Genomic DNA, 18,293 nt, shown 5'->3' on the forward strand with positions numbered 1-18,293 from the left:
TAGCCTAAATGTAATAGAATAGGTGTAGGTAAATCAGGCACCCTACACTTTGCTGAGCTGGGGCAAATGGTTAAATGTCCCATTGATTTAAATGTGGTGTATTACTGAACTGAGTAAGGAGCACTTGAGCATTTTGGCGCTCGCTCAACACTACTCATTATATGTGGTGTAGACAACATTGTAAATGAAAGTCGCCTACATTTCATTTTTTTCTAACCATACCATGTGATTTTCCCGCTACCCCACATGGAAAAAAAATTAAGGCTTGGTTATTTTAGTAAAGCTTTTGTATATTTTCCAAGTATCTTTGATTCTATACTGCCCAGCATGGTGTTCCAACAGATATTTTACTTTAGAGTTGTAGCAACAGATATTCTGGCCAAACCGTGATGTCAACGCTTCAACACCTCTGGCTATATATAATATTTCAGGGAAAGTCCTTTTTGCAGTGTTCTACTATGACGCAATGAAAGAATGTCACCTTGAGGTCAGATATCTTTGAGGATTTCACATTCTGAAAAGTTTCCATCATGAAAATGACATTGATGGCTTTGTGTGAATCACATTACGTAGTTTCCTTACATACTGATCTTTAAAAAAAAAAAAAAAAACAACACAAATCATGTTTGTTTCTTAGGAACCTTTCAGTCATTGCCCATAATGAGCCCATGTGAGAAGGCCAGGGATCAGCCTATAAACAAGAAATCTCTTCCTTATCGGCTGATCGCACCTTTTGTGCAGGCATTAACATCATCAGTAGTCACCCCCACAGTCAGGGGCGCATTAACTTTACCATAGGCCCCCGGGCTGTTCACCAAGCCTGGGCCCCCCCATCCTTCTGTAATTGTAGCAGCATGTTGTTCATAGTTGTTCATAGTACTGGATAGATATAATGACGCCCTAATTTGTGCAAAACCACAGTAAAAAAGCAGCAATTTTTTGCAAATCATGGCAGAACTGTAGCCAGGAGACAATATACCACTGAAAGTACAAGTGTGTTTGGGTGGCCATGGGCCCCCTAGGAGCTCAGGGCCCCGGGCTACCGCCCGAAACAGACCTAATATAATCCGCTACTGCCCACAGTTATCAGGGTCCACATGAAACTTCTAACTTTGCACTCTCTATCTATAGCTATGCTCCTATACAAATAATATATACATATTTCTTACCTTTTGGAAGTGCTGTATCTTGCACTGGATACTTGTCTGTCTGTTAAAAGAATTGGCACAAAACTATTATGGCATCTGCTATCTTTAGTCCATATCACATAATTAAAAGAAAAATACTAGAAAAGAAAAGACCAATGTTTTTGACGAATCCATGAAACATATACATAAAAAGTAGATGATTGAAAGGGAGCTGTTATCCATTTGGCATAGCTAGTAAGAACTTTGGTGCAAAGATTGCTACTAGAGATGAGCGCGACAGAAGCATGCTCGAGTTCAATGGTTTAGTGTTTGAATAACGGTGGCTGAAGAAGTTGGGTGCAGCCCTAGGGAGTCCTGCAAAACATGGATACAGCATATGGTTTATGGCTGTATCTATGTTTTCCAGGTAGCCTTAGGGCAGAGAGTTTGGGTTCGGATGAACCCGCGTGTGCTTGAGATTCTCTAATGGCAATAGACTGGCAGGACTTCGCTCCTCACATGCCTTGGACACCAGTTGTTCATCTTTATACCACTTTTGGTAGGTACTAAGCACTCAAACCCACAAGATGCTCTGACCTTTGTCTAGCCATAAGTTATATTATGGCCCTACTGGGGTTTGCATAGAGATACATGAGGTACTGTACCACCATATTTCACATGAAAGCCAAGAGAAAAAAAAAAGTGTAACTCTTGATGATACCAGATGTACATACAGTAGGCGTATATTCCCACACATATGGCACCTAACAGTGCCAGTGCAAATGGATTGCCATGTATAAATGAATCTTTGGGATTAAAGTAGAAGTCCGGCGTTGGCCATTTTTTTCAAAAGAGCCAGGGAGGAGGTGGCTTCACATAGCAACATGCACCTAACTTCCCAGCTTAAATTTAGAGGTCCGTTGTCCCCACTACAGTTTCCGGTCCCCCAGCTGCTTCCTGGTCTGAGCGGACGCTGGTTGTGACATGTCAGCCCCGCTCAGCCAGTCAGCACCCGAGGCAGGGAGGTAGGTGCATGTTGTTACGTTAAGCCACCTCCTCCCTGGATCTTTTGAAAAAAAATGGCCGACGCTGGACATCCCCTTTAAGTTTAAATAATATATGTTCTCAATAATGTGTTATTTGGACTATTCTGGTAATTCTCACCCTCAGGCCTCATTCACAGGATTTATTATCTTCCTTTCTGTTATTATTTACCAGCAGAGTAGAGAAGGTGCGTCCTATGCAGGGTGCGTCCTATGCAGCCAGGTATTCCTCTCCAATATAACACTTTATAAATACCCCCAATATGCTGTATTTTATTACAAAACTGCTAAGAAGAACATATGAGGACTTCAAAGTATATACTTGATCCAATGCACAGAAGGACACCATAAAATGCCAGTGCCTGACTAGAAAGAATCCCTTTAAGAGTCTACTTACTGTTTCAAACAGTAGTGTGCTGGGCTCAGTGTCCTCAACTGGTTGTTGAGCCTCATGATCTGCTAAGAAAACAATGTCACATTAATAGACAGAAATGGTGTTGGCCGACATGTCAGATTCATTCACAGTAACTTGGTTAGTTGTAATTCTCTACAGCAGGAGTAATCCTTAAGCAATTTACAAGGTCAATAATACAGCAAGTACTTTTCCATGTCATTTCTGCACCCATAAAGGAATCAATCCAATGGCAATTAACGGCATCATTTTCATCACGTGTGCAAGGAAACCCACAATCATTTATGTATACAAGCTGCTGACCTAGCTTCAACCATCCAGATCAGCTCAGGTATTTAGGATCAAGTTTTACTAAGCAATTTGTACCTTTACAGTTGGACTAAATGATATCATCAAGTCTTACAGGATATTATAGAATCAAGACAGAGGAACTTAGATTAATTTCTAAGAAATGCATAGATCACTTATATTGACTTGACCACAGGTATTTTTCTGTAATTTGATATCTGAGCGATTTTTCATTCTGTCTGAGACTTTGTTCATGCCCCTAAAAGGAAAAATAAACTTAGTGTACACATATTATATTCACCTATGTGAGTAACACTTCATAGAAATATTTTTTTAATACATTTTTTTTATATTATTAGTCACATGGAAAAATAAATGTGTACACTTAATTCTTTATTTTAATTTTAAGGCATTGAACCGGGCTGAAATGTCGACCTATTCATTTCCTGGATGTATAAGGTGTATATTCTGGTTGTGGCAAGGTCATCAGTATAGTCACCAGAGAATTAACCCTACTACTAAGCACAGTGGTGGGCTGGGGTACCTTGGGCTCATCAGAGAATTTGATTTTAGGGGACCACATGTATACACCAGATATAACCAGCGCACAAACTTTCACATTACTATAGCGACTTTGCACAGAGCTGTGTATGTGACCAGGGGTGCTAGATCACTGCTTGTCACCCCGGTCACTCCCTGCCTGTATATAAGATAAAACCCTAGGTTACTATAAAGAGGCAGCGAATGACCAGTTGGCAGCCGTGTGCAGCAGTGCTGATGGATTAAATGTCATCCTGGAGCTGCTAAATTGGAAGGTCCACCTCCAGCTTAGGGGCCCACCAAAGGGTAGGGCCTACCAGGGGATTCCCCTGCTTCCCTGTGGGCCAGTCCGAGCCTGACTAAGCACCACGCATTGTTGCCTGACCCCCTAAGCTTATGAAACTGGCCTTAAGCTATTACATTCTACTGAAACTGCCGTAAATGACAGGTTTGATGGACATGTCAGAAAAGGACATGTTGATAGACATGTCTATGGTTAGGACTTACTTAGTAAGTGCAACAAAATGGTTCTCCTCAAACACATTCTATATATTCTGTTCACCTATTGCTCTATGCAGAGTTGAAAATAATAGAACGTAAGGCAAAAAAATGAAGTAAAACTTAATGTGACAGAGGCCAACTGATCACATTTACTACCAGAAAACACTAAATCGAGGCCAAGGGGGAAGTCGTGAAAGCAAAACCTGCATCAGGAAACCAAGGAATGCAATCAGAATAAACGCTAGCTTAGTTACTTTCACAAGGAGGCTCCATCGCAGGCAAGGAAGGATACACAGGGGAGGATATTTATGGAGGCTAGAGTCCCAGCCCTAGACCTCTATGCAAAGCTGACTGGCAGTGTCGGACACCAGTCAGTTAATGAAAACACATTACACCTGGGCCGATCAAGGTCCGCGCGCCGTAAAACGCCCCGGCGCATGTTTTGGCATCGACACTTACGGGAGGCCGGATGTATGCTCCAGATTGCAGCCAACTCTGGACACAGCTGTTGCCATTGTGCAGGGCAAATTCCTCCCAGAATGTGCCCCTACCTGGCCAAAGGGACCCCTGGCCTGGAAGAGATCTAACTTTTTATGCCCTTTCCCAGGGGAAGGTAAAACATACATTCTGAAGGTGAGCCTATTTAGAGTGAAAAAGGTTGCGATAATGTGAGAGCATTAAATAGTTGGGTTCTTAAGGGTAGTCCTAGTGCCACATCTGGTTGCATGCATCCCCTGTTGTGATCCCCTGCACCAGTCATGCTGAATCACCCACGGAGCTGAAGTGTTTCTCATGGTGAGAATTAAACTTGCGAAGAAAGGATTCCAGGAGAAACAAGCCCAGACTGTCCCTGGTCAAGGACCTAACTTGGGAATTGTTGTGAATGCTGCCTGTTCGGCCAGGCCAAGCCTACTCATCACCCAGCAATGCATCCACAAATCTGTCTAGTTTCTGAATAAGGATCTAGAGCAGTGCAGAATTCTGGATACTCCCATAGACTATGGACATGGGGGGGGGGGGGTCAAAGACTATGGGGTTATCCATGCCAGAATTCTAAACAAAAATAGGACTGGATGTATATTTTCCGGTCCCATTTTCTGGAATGGACATCCTTCAGGAAAAATATTGAATCGTCCAGGACTGCAGGATAGAGGCACATGGAAACAGTCAAGTTGAGGCTTTTTACAAAACTTAGCATCAACACGAGAAATGAAAACAGTTGCTCTTCCCCAGTAGGTAGACACTTTTCTTAAACACTAAGGCCCTATGCACATGGTCCGGAAATTTATCCTGATTTCCTGATAACAAATCAGGATAAATTTCACGGCCATGTGCATAGGGCCTTAGTGTTTAAGAAAAGTGTCTACCTACTGGGAAAGAGCAACCTTTTTCATTTCTTGTGTTTATTGTAAGTTTCGGTAAAAAGCCTCAACTTGACTGTTTCCATGTGCTTCTATCCTGCTGTTCTCGGTGTCACAGTCTAAAAATAAGTCTTAAAGGGGTTATCCAGCTCTACAAAAACATGGCCACTTTCCCCCTACTGTTGTCTCCAGTTTGGGTGGGGTTTTGAAACTCAGTTCCATTGAAGTAAATGGAGCCTAATTGCAAACCGCACCTGAACTGGAGACAACAGTAGGGGGAAAAGTGGCCATGTTTTTGTAGCACTGGATAACCCCTTAAACTCTCCTCCAGGCATAGAACCTTCAGGTCTGTCACCCACTCCTGAAGTGTTGCTGGACACGTGTCTCCCATATAGTGACACATTCCCTGTTGTCAATAGCAGATTTGTCTCCATTGTGGAAAACCAGCACCACATATGACCCTGCTAAGTACCACACCACATATTTCCACCACACCTTACTGTATGATGAAAGTTTTATTTAACTTACTCTAGTTCATAAGGCATCAAACTAAGTTTTATAGTTAACATTTTGACATTTATTAGTACCTTAAGTAAAACAGAGTCATACAAATGTCATAACCAAAGACAAGATTTTCTTGTATATGAAATATATATTTAGCAGTGAAATGAATCATCAGAATTGTTTCTTTATATTGTAGTTAGGAAAACATCCTGCCCTTGAGATGTCCTGTATTTTGGGTAATAACTACATATACAATATATGTCATGGCTAAAAGAGTACATTGTTGTTAGTGCTCCTTTTAAATGTCATGTACACTATTGATCAGGGAATTCAAGGGGGTATTCCGGTCAGATAAAATACATCATGAGTTTGCTAAAGACACAGAAAACTGTGTGTCAGCTGTTCACTCCGTCCACTCTGATCCTCCTGCTCCCCCCTTCTTTCCAAGATGGCTCATGTAAACAGCGTCCCTGGCTGGCTTGCTGTCTCTGTACTCTGTAATGCCAAAAAAGGTTAATCTGAGGTCAAGTTGCTGATGATCTCACTCCCAGCATTACGGAGTGCAGAGACAGCCGGCCAGGGACACTGTTTACATGAGCTGTCTCGGAATAGAAGGGGAAGGATGTGGTTCAGAGAGGAGTCAGAGTGAACGGCTCACACACAGTTTTCTGTGTCTTCAACAAAAAGCAGCAGGTTTGAAACTGGGGAAGGAGACTGAAAAGAAAATAACAAGTATGGAACAAACTGTTAGCTTCTAGGAGGGATTATTCAACATTTTACCTGACCAGAATACCCCATTAGAGTGGGTTCAAACATAATGTAAAAAAGTCATCCCGCTGCGAGTATGTAAAAGGCAGCCCCCTTAACCCCCTGCAGCCTGGTGCATACATTAAAGGGTCCGTATGCCCGCCTGCTTCGGCAGCTGCCGAAGTCTGGAAGTCCCGCTCAGCCAACCAGTAGGACCACCCGAAGAAAGCCGGATACAAAGCTTTGAAGCAACCTCTTGCCTTGTATAACTGTGCCTTTTTGGCACCCCAACACACAGGCTATCTCATCTACCAGTCAGAAAAACCCATATAATTTCCCATATGCCTTTGAGGACATGCTGAACATAGCATACTCTAGACCACATTTTAATTGCAACTGATTTTTGCTCAACCAGACTAAGGAGTGCTTAAGAAGTACAATTGTAAAGTCCCCGAGGGAGAAAGTAGCTAGTTTATTTTAAGGATTTATTTTAAGAAGCAAAAACAATGGCTGTTGTTAAAAAGGTATCTATTTATATAAAATGGATTATTTTACTGATTGTGTTAAGAATACCAAATCCTGGTGGTTGCGTTACATTTCAGGGTGCATCTACAAGGAAGGGAATTTGTCACTAGGTTTATGCTGCCTTAAAAGAGGGCAGCATAAACTAGTGACAGAAATGCTGACCAGAACAGTGTATTCCTTTCATTATCCTGTTCAGCCATTCTTCTGATATACAGGAGAATGGGCTTCATACTGCACCACTCCCTCAACCCTCCGGTCACTTATTGACAGCTGTGTGCCTATATACAGTATATATACACTGTATAGATAGACAACTGCAAATCTGCAGCTGGTGGGCAGAGAAAGCTGGTGCTCATGAATACCCAGGACTACTGAACACACACATAATGGAGAGGACAAGTGTACAGTGAGAGTCCTATTCAAGAGGATATCTCTGAATCAGCTGCACAGAACAATGTAAATAACACATCATTGTGTTTAGCTTCTCTGTCACTAGTTTATGCTACACTTAGATAGGGCAGTATAAACCTAATGACAAGTCTCTTTAAAGTAGTGACTCATGCACGCCACATAGCTGACCTGTGTGCAAAAGACTGTATGGAATTACTGCAGGTCAGCACAATGGAGTCACTGGGAGTATACAGTCATGGCCAAAAGTTTTGAGAATGACACAAACATTATATTTTCACATGATCTGCTGCCCCCTGGTTTTTTATGTGTGTTTGTCAGATGTTTTTATCACATACAGAAATATAATTGCAATCATATTATGAGTAACAAAAGCTTATATTGACAGTTAGAATGAGTTAATGCATATAATATTCACATATACTTGACTGGATTGAAATCTAAGGAACTTATCAGTCAACTACATGAAACTTTTTGTTCATCACAAGGGTAACACATAGTGAAACAATGCAAAGTGGAAATGATTAGAAACAATAGGATACATATAGATTATTTTTTACAGATGGCCATGGGTTTCCACTGCAGCATGTATACCGGCTCTATCCTTTTTCACAGTTGTTCTTAACCACTGCCAACAGCAGCTTATATTAGGCCATCTATGTGTTATCTGCAAGGATCCTAGGGGCGCACAACTGACTTTGATCTCAATGAGCTCTGTGGTTCCCTCTTTACTTAAGGCCCTTTTACACACAACAATTATTGGCTTTATTCGGCCAATATCGGCCGCTACTGACGATAATCGTCTTGTGTAATAGAAGACAACATTCACAGTGTCGGCTGATCGTTGTCTTTCAACATGTTAAAAGCTCAACGATATGCCATCACTCCATGTAACAGGAGTGGCAGCAGCAGACGTTATCTTTTATAGGCTGCCTGGACGCTCTATCAATAGCCCGGGCAGCCCAACCCCCGGTGTTGATTCGTGTAATAGCGCCGGCAGTGGGCAGGAAACGAGGATCAAGTAAGTGCTGACCTCGCTTGCTCGCCACAACCCCCTGTGTAAATAGGGGGTTTAAGGGCCTATTCCATGGAACAATAATTGGCCAAATCAGCCCAATTCGACCGATTATCACTGTGGAATAGAGACAACGATCAGCCGATCGTTTATTTAGGCTCAAACCTAAAATCATCAAGCAGCGATGCACAGTCGGTGCTTGATGATTTTAGGTGCCTGATGATTTCAAAAGAACCATGCTTTACCTAGCATGTTGCAGGGCCACTCCTGCGCTCCTTCTTCCTCCGAGTCCCGCGGGCAGCAGCAGCTCAGACCGCTCAGCCAATCACTGGCCAGGACCGCCACGGGCTGCAAGGACATTGGTAACGATGTCCCTGCAGCCCTTGTTAAACGATTATCGGCTGTGGTATAGGCCCAGTAAATGAGCGCCAATCTAACTGACCAGCGCTCGTTTACAATATTGATCGGGCCCCCATCGGCACGTGGAATAGAACCCTTAAGGCCCTATTACACCAAAAGATGTCTGACAGATTATCTTACAGATTTTTTCAGCCAAAGCCAGGAATCTGTGAAAAGAGGATAAATCTCAGTCTTATTTTTGCGACCTGTTCTCTGTTAATAGTCCGTTCCTGACTTTGGCTGAAAAAAATTGTCAGATAATCTGTCAGACATCTTTTGGTGTAATTGGGCCCTTTAATGGGTGTGAGCTGCAGTGCCACTATGGAAAAGCCAGCGAGAGAAAGAGAAGTGAGGCCATCCGTTCTGATGATCTAGGGAGGACTCCAGGTTATTCCCCCCCCACCCACCCCCAACATACTTCTTCAGAAATGGAATAAGAGATATAAAGTATTTGCAGCCAATTACTATTTTACATTAGCGCTTTAATTTCTATATACCATATCTAAAAAAAAAATATGGAAACCTGGAAGTGTCTGCTGACATGAGACTTCCACATCAAATAAATATTACGTGTAGAGACTTGAGCTGCATGGCAGACACGCATGTTAATCCTGTATTTGTTGAAACATGAATTGAATTATGGTTTCTACTTGCTCTTCACATTTGGCAAGAAATCCAGAGTATAATAGGCCTGGGTGTTGCAAACTTTAACCGGTAGTCGAAGTTTGTCTGAAGTTCATTTGGAGTTATCTAAACAGGACTGAGGCAGCAGACAGCGTACCGTGCTGATAACCAATGCATTATCACTGCTGACAATGGGAAACATAACACCAGCCCTCCCTGGTCCCCAGCCTCCCTCTGCTTCAAAGGTCCCTAGCTGTAACAGTATTTAGGTTCATAAACTAGATGGCGTCAATCATTTTACATTTTGAAAAAGGTGCAAAAATTATCTTTTTAAAAATATCATGAGAAACATGTTAGCACATTGTGTCTATAACTAGCAATGGGGTGCATGACACTGTGGATCATAGGGAGACTGCTAGTCATTGGTTACACTCAACGTGACTCACTGGCTACAAACCATACGGTCACAAAGGTCTTGTTTCACCTCTGAAGTAGTGTTGTTGAGCTGACCTGTCAAACTATTCGGGCTGAATACTGCCCTAGGGAGACCTGGAAAACATGAATACAGCCATAGGCCATAGGCTTTGTCCATGTTTTCCTGACAGCCCTATGATGGCATCCAGCTCGGCTCAACACTACTGTATATTGCAAACTTGCTTTTTATCACATCTGCTGATTTAGATTTTGAAATGTATAATGACAGCGACACTTTAACCCCTTCCCACATCATTAAGTACATTTACGTCCTGATGCGGGAGGGGGGGTTCAGAGCAATCGCCGCGCCTGCTAATCATACATTTAAATGCAGCTGTCAAAACTGACAGCTGCATTTAAATGTATGATCTGCCCCTTTCCCTGGTGTCTAGTGGGTAGATCTCCCCCCTGCGATGCGATCACAGAGGGGAGATCCCTTTTGCTTACCGGGCTGGGGCTCAGCGTCGCAGTGACGCTGATCCCGGCTTGGCAATCCATCTATTAGGTCTGCTACAGACCAGACTAATACAGCAATGATCTGATCGATCCTTGCTGTATTAAGTATACTGCAGTGATCTCTATGGGAGATCACCGCAGTAATACTGAAAGTCCCCCAGGGGGACTAAATGTTAAAGTATAATGTAAAAAAAAAGTGTTTTTATTAATAAAAAAAATCCCTCCCCTAATAAGTTTGAATCACCCCCCTTTTCCCATTTTAGGGTACAAACACACACACCATATATGCAGCGTATTTTCTGCTGCGATATGCAGCAGATACGCAGCAGATTAGATCTAAATAACTGAACACAGCATCAAATCTGCTGCGTATCTGCTGCGTATCTGCTGCGTATATGGTGTGTGTGTTTGTACCCTTATAAATAAAAATAAATAAATATATAAACAAAGATATTTGATATCGCGGAATGCCTAATTGCCTGAATTATTAAATTATCACATTTCTGATCTGGCACGGTAAATGGCGTAAGTGCAAAAACCTGCCAAAGTGCAAAATTGCAAATTTTTTGATGCATCCAATCCCAAAGATCACAAAGTTGCATATATGCAAGTAAGGAAACGATAGAAAGTACAGATCCTGGCGCAAAACATAACACCTCACACAGCCCCATAGACAAAAAGGTAAAAGCGTTACAAGGCTGGGAATAGAGCAATTTTAAACACACTTAGCTTAAGGCTATGTTCACACTGCGTATGAGTCCGGACGCATTTCATACGCCGCCGTACATGTGCGGCTGAAACTACGGGCGTGGGAAAATAGACATGTGGCCGGATGCGTACGAACCGCAAACATACGCCCGTAGTACAGTTATGCTTCCTAGCTTGATTCAAAGCGATCTGAAACAGGTCATTTACTTAATGACCCAATAAAACACACAGAACCTTTTGGATCGAAAAATCAAGTTCAATTTGGCTGAAATAAGTACTTCGTACGGGACCGCATGGAAATCCACGGCCGTGAGTTTCAACATTTCCGTCCTCAAACAATGGTCGTGTTCATTTTTCACGGCGCCGTATACGATCCGGCCGTAAGCTCATACGTAGTGTGCATTGTGCGGGCGTATATCGTATACTTTCAAGCGAACGTATCAACCTCAAAACTACGTGCGTATATTCGCGGTTCGCACTACGGCCAGAAAAATAGGCAGTGTGAACATAGCCTAAAAGGATTTAATTTTTTTAAAGCTGTCAGATGAAATAAAAGTCATATAAATTACATATCGTTGTAATCATACCGACTTGAGGAACATATATAACATGTCAGTTTTACTATAGAACGACTTCTGACCCATCTCTGTAATATGTCAAAGGTTTTCTTAAAAAAAAGTACAGTTACAGTTCAAAAAAATAAAAATTAATTTAAAAAGAGCCAAGGACCAAAAAAGCTAATGTAATTCCAAATCTAATCAGTATAATTTATATTGATGTGTATATAAAGTATCACTGAAAAATACCTATTTCTAAGTCCCAGGATCAAGACTGACTCTGTGTTCTGCATTTTGTGATCCTATTATACTGTTTCTACTGGCAATATAATATTATAATACACTATGTTTGTATGTATATACTGTATGTATGGTATGACTGCATATTACTATCAGTTCTAGTTTACCAAGAAGCCACATGTGTAGAAGTCAGGGAGCTTGCAGCCTCTTATCAAGGAAGACACATGTTCCACATGTTCCTGTGATAAATAAACATACTGCAGTAACTTAACCCTTTAATTACATAAATACACTTATCAGTCATGACATTAAAACTACTAACAAGTAAACTGTAAGACAGCAGGTGAATAGGCACTTGAAGTGGTTGTGTTAGAAGCATAAAAATTGGACAAGCTTAGAGACTGACAGGAGCCAAACTGGGTCATTGCCTCTCCGAAACAGCAGATATTGTGGGGTGTTCACAGTATTCAGTGGTCAGTACTTACCAAGGCAAGAAAACGCAACCAGTGTGTTATGTCCACGTCTGTTCAGACCTCAGTGCAGTCCTCAGCCTTTAAAGTATGTCCGAGACTGCGCTTTTGGCCATGATTAAGTGTACATTTTGTCTACCAGTCTGAACTCTGTCTAAAGGCCATATTACATGGCCCAATATTCTGGATAAGCAAGCGCTGATCTGCTAGATCGGCGCTCGCTTACCAAGCCTATTACACAGCTCACTAATTGTGCAGCAATGGCTGTATAAATATATATATCCCGTTAGTGATGTCCATGCAGCCCTTGCTTTTAGTGTAAAATAATAAATGTTACACATTCTCTGTCCACGTTCCTGTGGTCTTCTAGCTTCTGCCCGCGGCTGCCTCTGGGACTTAGACGGTCTCTTAAGTGACAGGCTCTTAAGTGACAGGCCAATAACTGGCCGCGGCTCTGTCCCATCTCGGCCAGTGATTGCCTGGCCAGCCTGTCACTTCAGAGACCAGAATGGGAAGAAGGTCGAAGAACATCGGGAGCATGGATAGGTATAGCTATACAAGTTGAATGTTACACAGGCTAGCGCCCAAATAGGCTACTGTAGCACAAATATACTTCTGCCTGATGTGAGCGCTCATTTAACAAGCCTATAACACAGCTTGGTAATTGGGCAGGCAATGTCCAAATAATCTATGAATCTTTACTTGTATTATTTGTTGGCCACACATCATCTACAATACAGGGTAATGTGCAGCCAATAAACTAAATTATTTTTTAACAGGTTAAAATCATGCAATCAGCTGCTCACTGTGCCTATTACACAAAGCAATTGTCGGCCTGTTTGGATAATAATTGCCCCTGGGTAGTAGGTTCATTTATTTTGCCCATGGTTAAAGGGGTTGGCCACTTTATAGTCAAATTTTCTTGTTTGTAGTATAAGTAAGTGTATTCACATTACTTACTGACAGCAGCTCCCTGTGTACCTCATAGAGCTAAAATCAGACTCCCCTCCTCCAGGCTGTGCTGCCCTGCTTTTTTGACGAGTTTGTCCATAAGATGGCCACCACGGAGGAGCATGTGACTATGCTCCGCCCTTCAGTGTCCTCCATAGGCATATACAGGCTTAGTGGTGGACACTGGGGGGGCAGGACATGGTCACATGCTTGTCCATGTCAGCCATCTTATGGACAGACTCACCACAGAGAAGGACAGCACAGCCTGGAGGAGGGGAGTCTTAGTTCTATAGGACACGTAGGGAGCTGCTGTCAGTATATACAGTCAGGGCCGCCATCAGGAATTTCGGGGCCCCATACAACCAAAGTGTCTGGGCCCCCCCACATTAATAAAAAAAAAATGTGTGTTCGACCCACGCCTTGCTGGGAGGTATAATTTGGTTCAGATCAATTCTAGAGAACTGGCTCATATACCCCATTTTCCCCAGCAAGGCTGTTCCGAGTACGTAAAAGGAGTAGGAGGGGAGCTATTCACTATCCCTGAGGAAGGCGTTGGTAACGCTGAAACTAGTAGGAGAAAGTTTTTGGTCCTCACCTTGCTCCGTAACAAACTCTGTGACGTCACAGTAAACCCATACCGGAACACTAACTAGCTGGTTGAGGACACACCACCGGCCGGGGCGCACTCCCAGCGCGGACTATACTCACCCCGTTGGAATCCCAAATTGGAAGGACTACAATCACCTTACCACCAGGAATAAACAGACGGAAAAGATATCAAGTGAGTTATGATCACCTCATGAGTTTTATTGTAGTTGCGCTTGATGCAAATCTTTTTATCTATGAAAATGTAACCTGTTATACAGTTATAAAATTGTAGAAACTAAATGGGAACAAGGTGCAATTTAAATGTCACCATACAGACACTTACTTGTATAGCTGTCTCTTGTGCTCTGTATGCAGTGTATTATATTCAGCCTTGCAACGTACAATTTATAGCGTGTCTACAAGCCCAGCGGGGCTCATTATGATGGAGACTAAAACTTATACAAGTATTCCTGCATGGGGTAGGGGTTCCCCTGTATTCAGAATGCTGTTGAGTGCTAGGCAATGCCCCGTTTGGGGTTATTGAATTTCGAGGGTCTGGGGGGCTGTTTGATTTGTATATGTTCACCAATATCCCCCCCGGTAAGCTTACTAACATAGAATATGTTGATAAGGCTAATATAATGAGGCTGTTCCATGTTAGTGAGCATATACAAATCATCCCCCCCCCCCCCCAGGCAGACTAGTTTAGCTCACCCAAGCCAGTGATAGCGAATACATGGCGGTGAAAACGCTTTCTAGGAGATCCTGTTTGTGCAGCAGAGGTGTCTTTATCCTGCTCTGCATAGACCCTCAAAATTCAATAATCCCAGACGGGGCATTGCCTAGCACTCAACAGCATTCTGAATACAGGGGAACCCCTACCCCACTCTTGTTTTAGTCTCCATCATAATGAGCCCCGCTGGGCTTGTAGACACGCTATAAATTGTACGTTGCAAGGGTGAATATAATGCACTGCATACAGAGCACAAGAGACAGCTATACAAGTAAGTGTCTATTTGAATTGCACCTTGTTCACATTTAGTTTCTACAATTTTATAACTGTATAACAGAGGTTACATTTTAAGCCACTGGGGAAAATGGGGTATATGAGCCAGTTCTCTAGAATTGATCTCACACACAGACACCAGCACACATGTATACAGACACCAGCACACATGTATACAGACACCAGCACACATGTATACAGACATACAGACACCAGCACACATGTATACAGACACCAGCACACATGTATACACACATACAGACACCAGCACACATGTATACAGACACCAGCACACATGAATACAGACACCAGCACACATGTATACAGACACCAGCACACATGTATACACACATATAGACACCAGCACACATGTATACACACATACAGACACCAGCACACATGTATATACACATACAGACACCAGCACACATGTATACAGACACCAGTACACATGTATATATAAACACACAGACACCAGCACACATGTATATATAAACAAACAGACACCAGCACACATGTATATATAAACACACAGACACACACTTACTCTGACCAGGGAAGCTCCAGGTCCCAGGTGCTGCAGTCCCTCTCCTCACTCAGCGGCTCCCCGCCCCTCCCCCTCCTTCTCCGACATCCCAGCACAAGTGAAAGCAGGAAGAGGTAGTGAGGGGCGGGGGAGGGGGCCCTGTGTCTCTACTGCTTCCTGCCTGTGCGGTACAGCTGTCAGGAGCCTGTATGCAGGGAGGCTGGATGGCCAGGCCCCCCTGGATCCTTGTTTGAGCTCGGGCCCCTGACAGCTGTACCCAGGGGTGTAGCTAAAGGCTGATGGGCCCTGGTGCAAAATGTTAGCTTGGGGCCCCCCCCATCTCACCCGACCAGGCAAAGTCATATCTAACGTTATATCCAATTACTCTAATGTGCCACCATGTTCTAATGCACTGTCACTGCCTCCACCTCATGTACTGCACTACTGCCCCCTATAATTAATGGACTGTACTGTGTCATTGTCTAATTATTGTATTCCAATCTTTGACTCTCCAGCTGAAAAACTACAACTCTCATCATAAATTGCCAGTTGGAAATGATGGGGGTTGTAGTGCTGCAACCTGAAGAGCCACATGCTGCAAAACTACAACTCCCATAATAAACTGTCAGCAGGGCACGATGAAGTTTGAACTTCTGCAACCTGGAGAAATCACCTGATATCATCTGCAGTCCTATGTAACACCACATAACACAGTGGTATCTCTGAGTACAGATAATGTAGTAGATTTCACCTGCAGTCCTATGTAACAGCACAGATAACACAGTGATATCTCTGAGTATAGATCATGTAGTAGATGTCACCTGCAGTCCTATGTAACAGCACAGATAACACAGTGATATCCCTCTGAGTACAGATAATGTAGATGTCACCTACAGGCCCCCATATACTAATAATGCCCCCAGAGGTGCCCCCATATACTAATAATGCCCCCAGAGGTGCCCCCATGAACTAATAATGCCCCCAGAGGTGCCCCCATACACTAATAATGCCCCCAGAGGTCCCCCCATATACTAATAATGCCCCCAGAGGTGCCCCATACACTAATAATGCCCCCAGAGGTGCCCACATATACTAATAATGCCCCCAGAGGTGCCCCCATGAGCTAATAATGCCCCCAGAGGTGCCCCCATTTACTAATAATGCCCCCAGAGGTGCCCCCATATACTAATAATGCCCCCAGAGGTGCCCCCATATACTAATAATGCCCCCAGAGGTGCCCCCCATGAGCTAATAATGCCCCCAGAGGTGCCCCCATACACTAATAATGCCCCCAGAGGTGCCCCCATATACTAATAATGCCCCCAGAGGTGCCCCATACACTAATAATGCCCCCAGAGGTGCCCACATATACTAATAATGCCCCCAGAGGTGCCCCCATGAGCTAATAATGCCCCCAGAGGTGCCCCCATTTACTAATAATGCCCCCAGAGGTGCCCCCATATACTAATAATGCCCCCAGAGGTGCCCCCATATACTAATAATGCCCCCAGAGGTGCCCCCCATGAGCTAATAATGCCCCCAGAGGTGCCCCCATATACTAATAATGCCCCCAGAGGTGCCCTCATACACTAATAATGCCCCCAGAGGTGCCCCCATACACTAATAATGCCCCCAGATGTGCCCCCATATACTAATAATGCCCCCAGAGGTGCCCCCCATGAGCTAATAATGCCCCCAGAGGTGCCCCCCATGAGCTAATAATGCCCCCAGAGGTGCCCTCATACACTAATAATGCCCCCAGAGGTGCCCCCATACACTAATAATGCCCCCAGAGGTGCCCCCATACACTAATAATGCCCCCAGAGGTGCCCCCAGAGGTGCCCCCATACACTAATAATGCCCCCAGAGGTGCCCCCATATACTAATAATGCCCCCAGAGATGCCCCATACACTAATAATGCCCCCAGAGGTGCCCCCATACACTAATAATGCCCCCAGAGGTGCCCCCATACACTAATAATGCCCCCAGAGGTGCCCCCATACACTAATAATGCCCCCAGAGGTGCCCCCAGAGGTGCCCCCATACACTAATAATGCCCCCAGAGGTGCCCCCATATACTAATAATGCCCCCAGAGATGCCCCATACACTAATAATGCCCCCAGAGATGCCCCATACACTAATAATGCCCCCAGAGATGCCCCATACACTAATAATGCCCCCAGAGGTGCCCACATATACTAATAATGCCCCCAGAGGTGCCCCTAAAAAAACAAACATCCTACTCACCTAATCCGCGCTGTGGCTGCAGGCAGCAGTTCTTCCTCCTCTTCCGGCAGGCGTGATGACGTCACATGATCACGCCGTCCCGGCCTCCCATAGGCTGCTGGTATGAAGTTCCGGCAGCCTATGGGAGGGAATACAGAAGGAGGACGCTGACAGGTCCTGCTCCTGTATTCTGATCGCTTTAATGTTCCGCCCGCTCACTGTGCGGGCGGAACATGGAAGCGATCAGTGCATCCCGAGAAGCTGCGCAGCCGCAGTTTCTCGGGATGCTCAGAGACAAGTGGCAAGGGGGGCCGTGCGGGCCCCCCTAGCGTAGCGGACGGGGGGCGGCGGCCGGCGGGCCCCCCCCATGTCTCTTAGGGTCCGGGCCCCATACGGCAGTACCACTTGTACTGCCCTATCGGCGGCCCTGTATACAGTTAGTACACTTACTAATACTGCACACTGAACCATTTTACTATAAAGTAGCCAACCCCTTTAAAGATCTGGTAACCAATTACATCAACTACATTAGTTCATATAGCTTTTTGTTGAATATTATTAGACTATACTTGTGGTTACCTCTCAGTAGACCTGT

At 44.0% G+C, this 18,293-nt stretch overlaps 1 protein-coding gene across 3 annotated transcripts in view; it reads right to left on the reverse strand.

Moving 5' to 3' along the window:
- Positions 1-18,293, reverse strand: part of EDARADD (EDAR associated via death domain) — a 41,345-nt gene that overhangs the window by 13,283 nt on the left and 9,769 nt on the right. For 2 of the 3 annotated variants that reach the window (XM_069955108.1, XM_069955109.1), the window contains exons 2-3: positions 2,568-2,629; positions 1,170-1,209 (exon numbers count right to left, since the gene is read on the reverse strand). In XM_069955108.1, the coding sequence (XP_069811209.1) occupies positions 1,170-1,209; positions 2,568-2,629 (102 nt within the window). The remainder of the gene's footprint in view (positions 1-1,169; positions 1,210-2,567; positions 2,630-18,293) is intronic. The other variant, XM_069955110.1, reaches the window with a different exon arrangement.

The sequence above is a fragment of the Dendropsophus ebraccatus genome, chromosome 15 (assembly GCF_027789765.1).
Source record: "Dendropsophus ebraccatus isolate aDenEbr1 chromosome 15, aDenEbr1.pat, whole genome shotgun sequence".
NCBI classification, from domain to species: domain Eukaryota; kingdom Metazoa; phylum Chordata; class Amphibia; order Anura; family Hylidae; genus Dendropsophus; species Dendropsophus ebraccatus.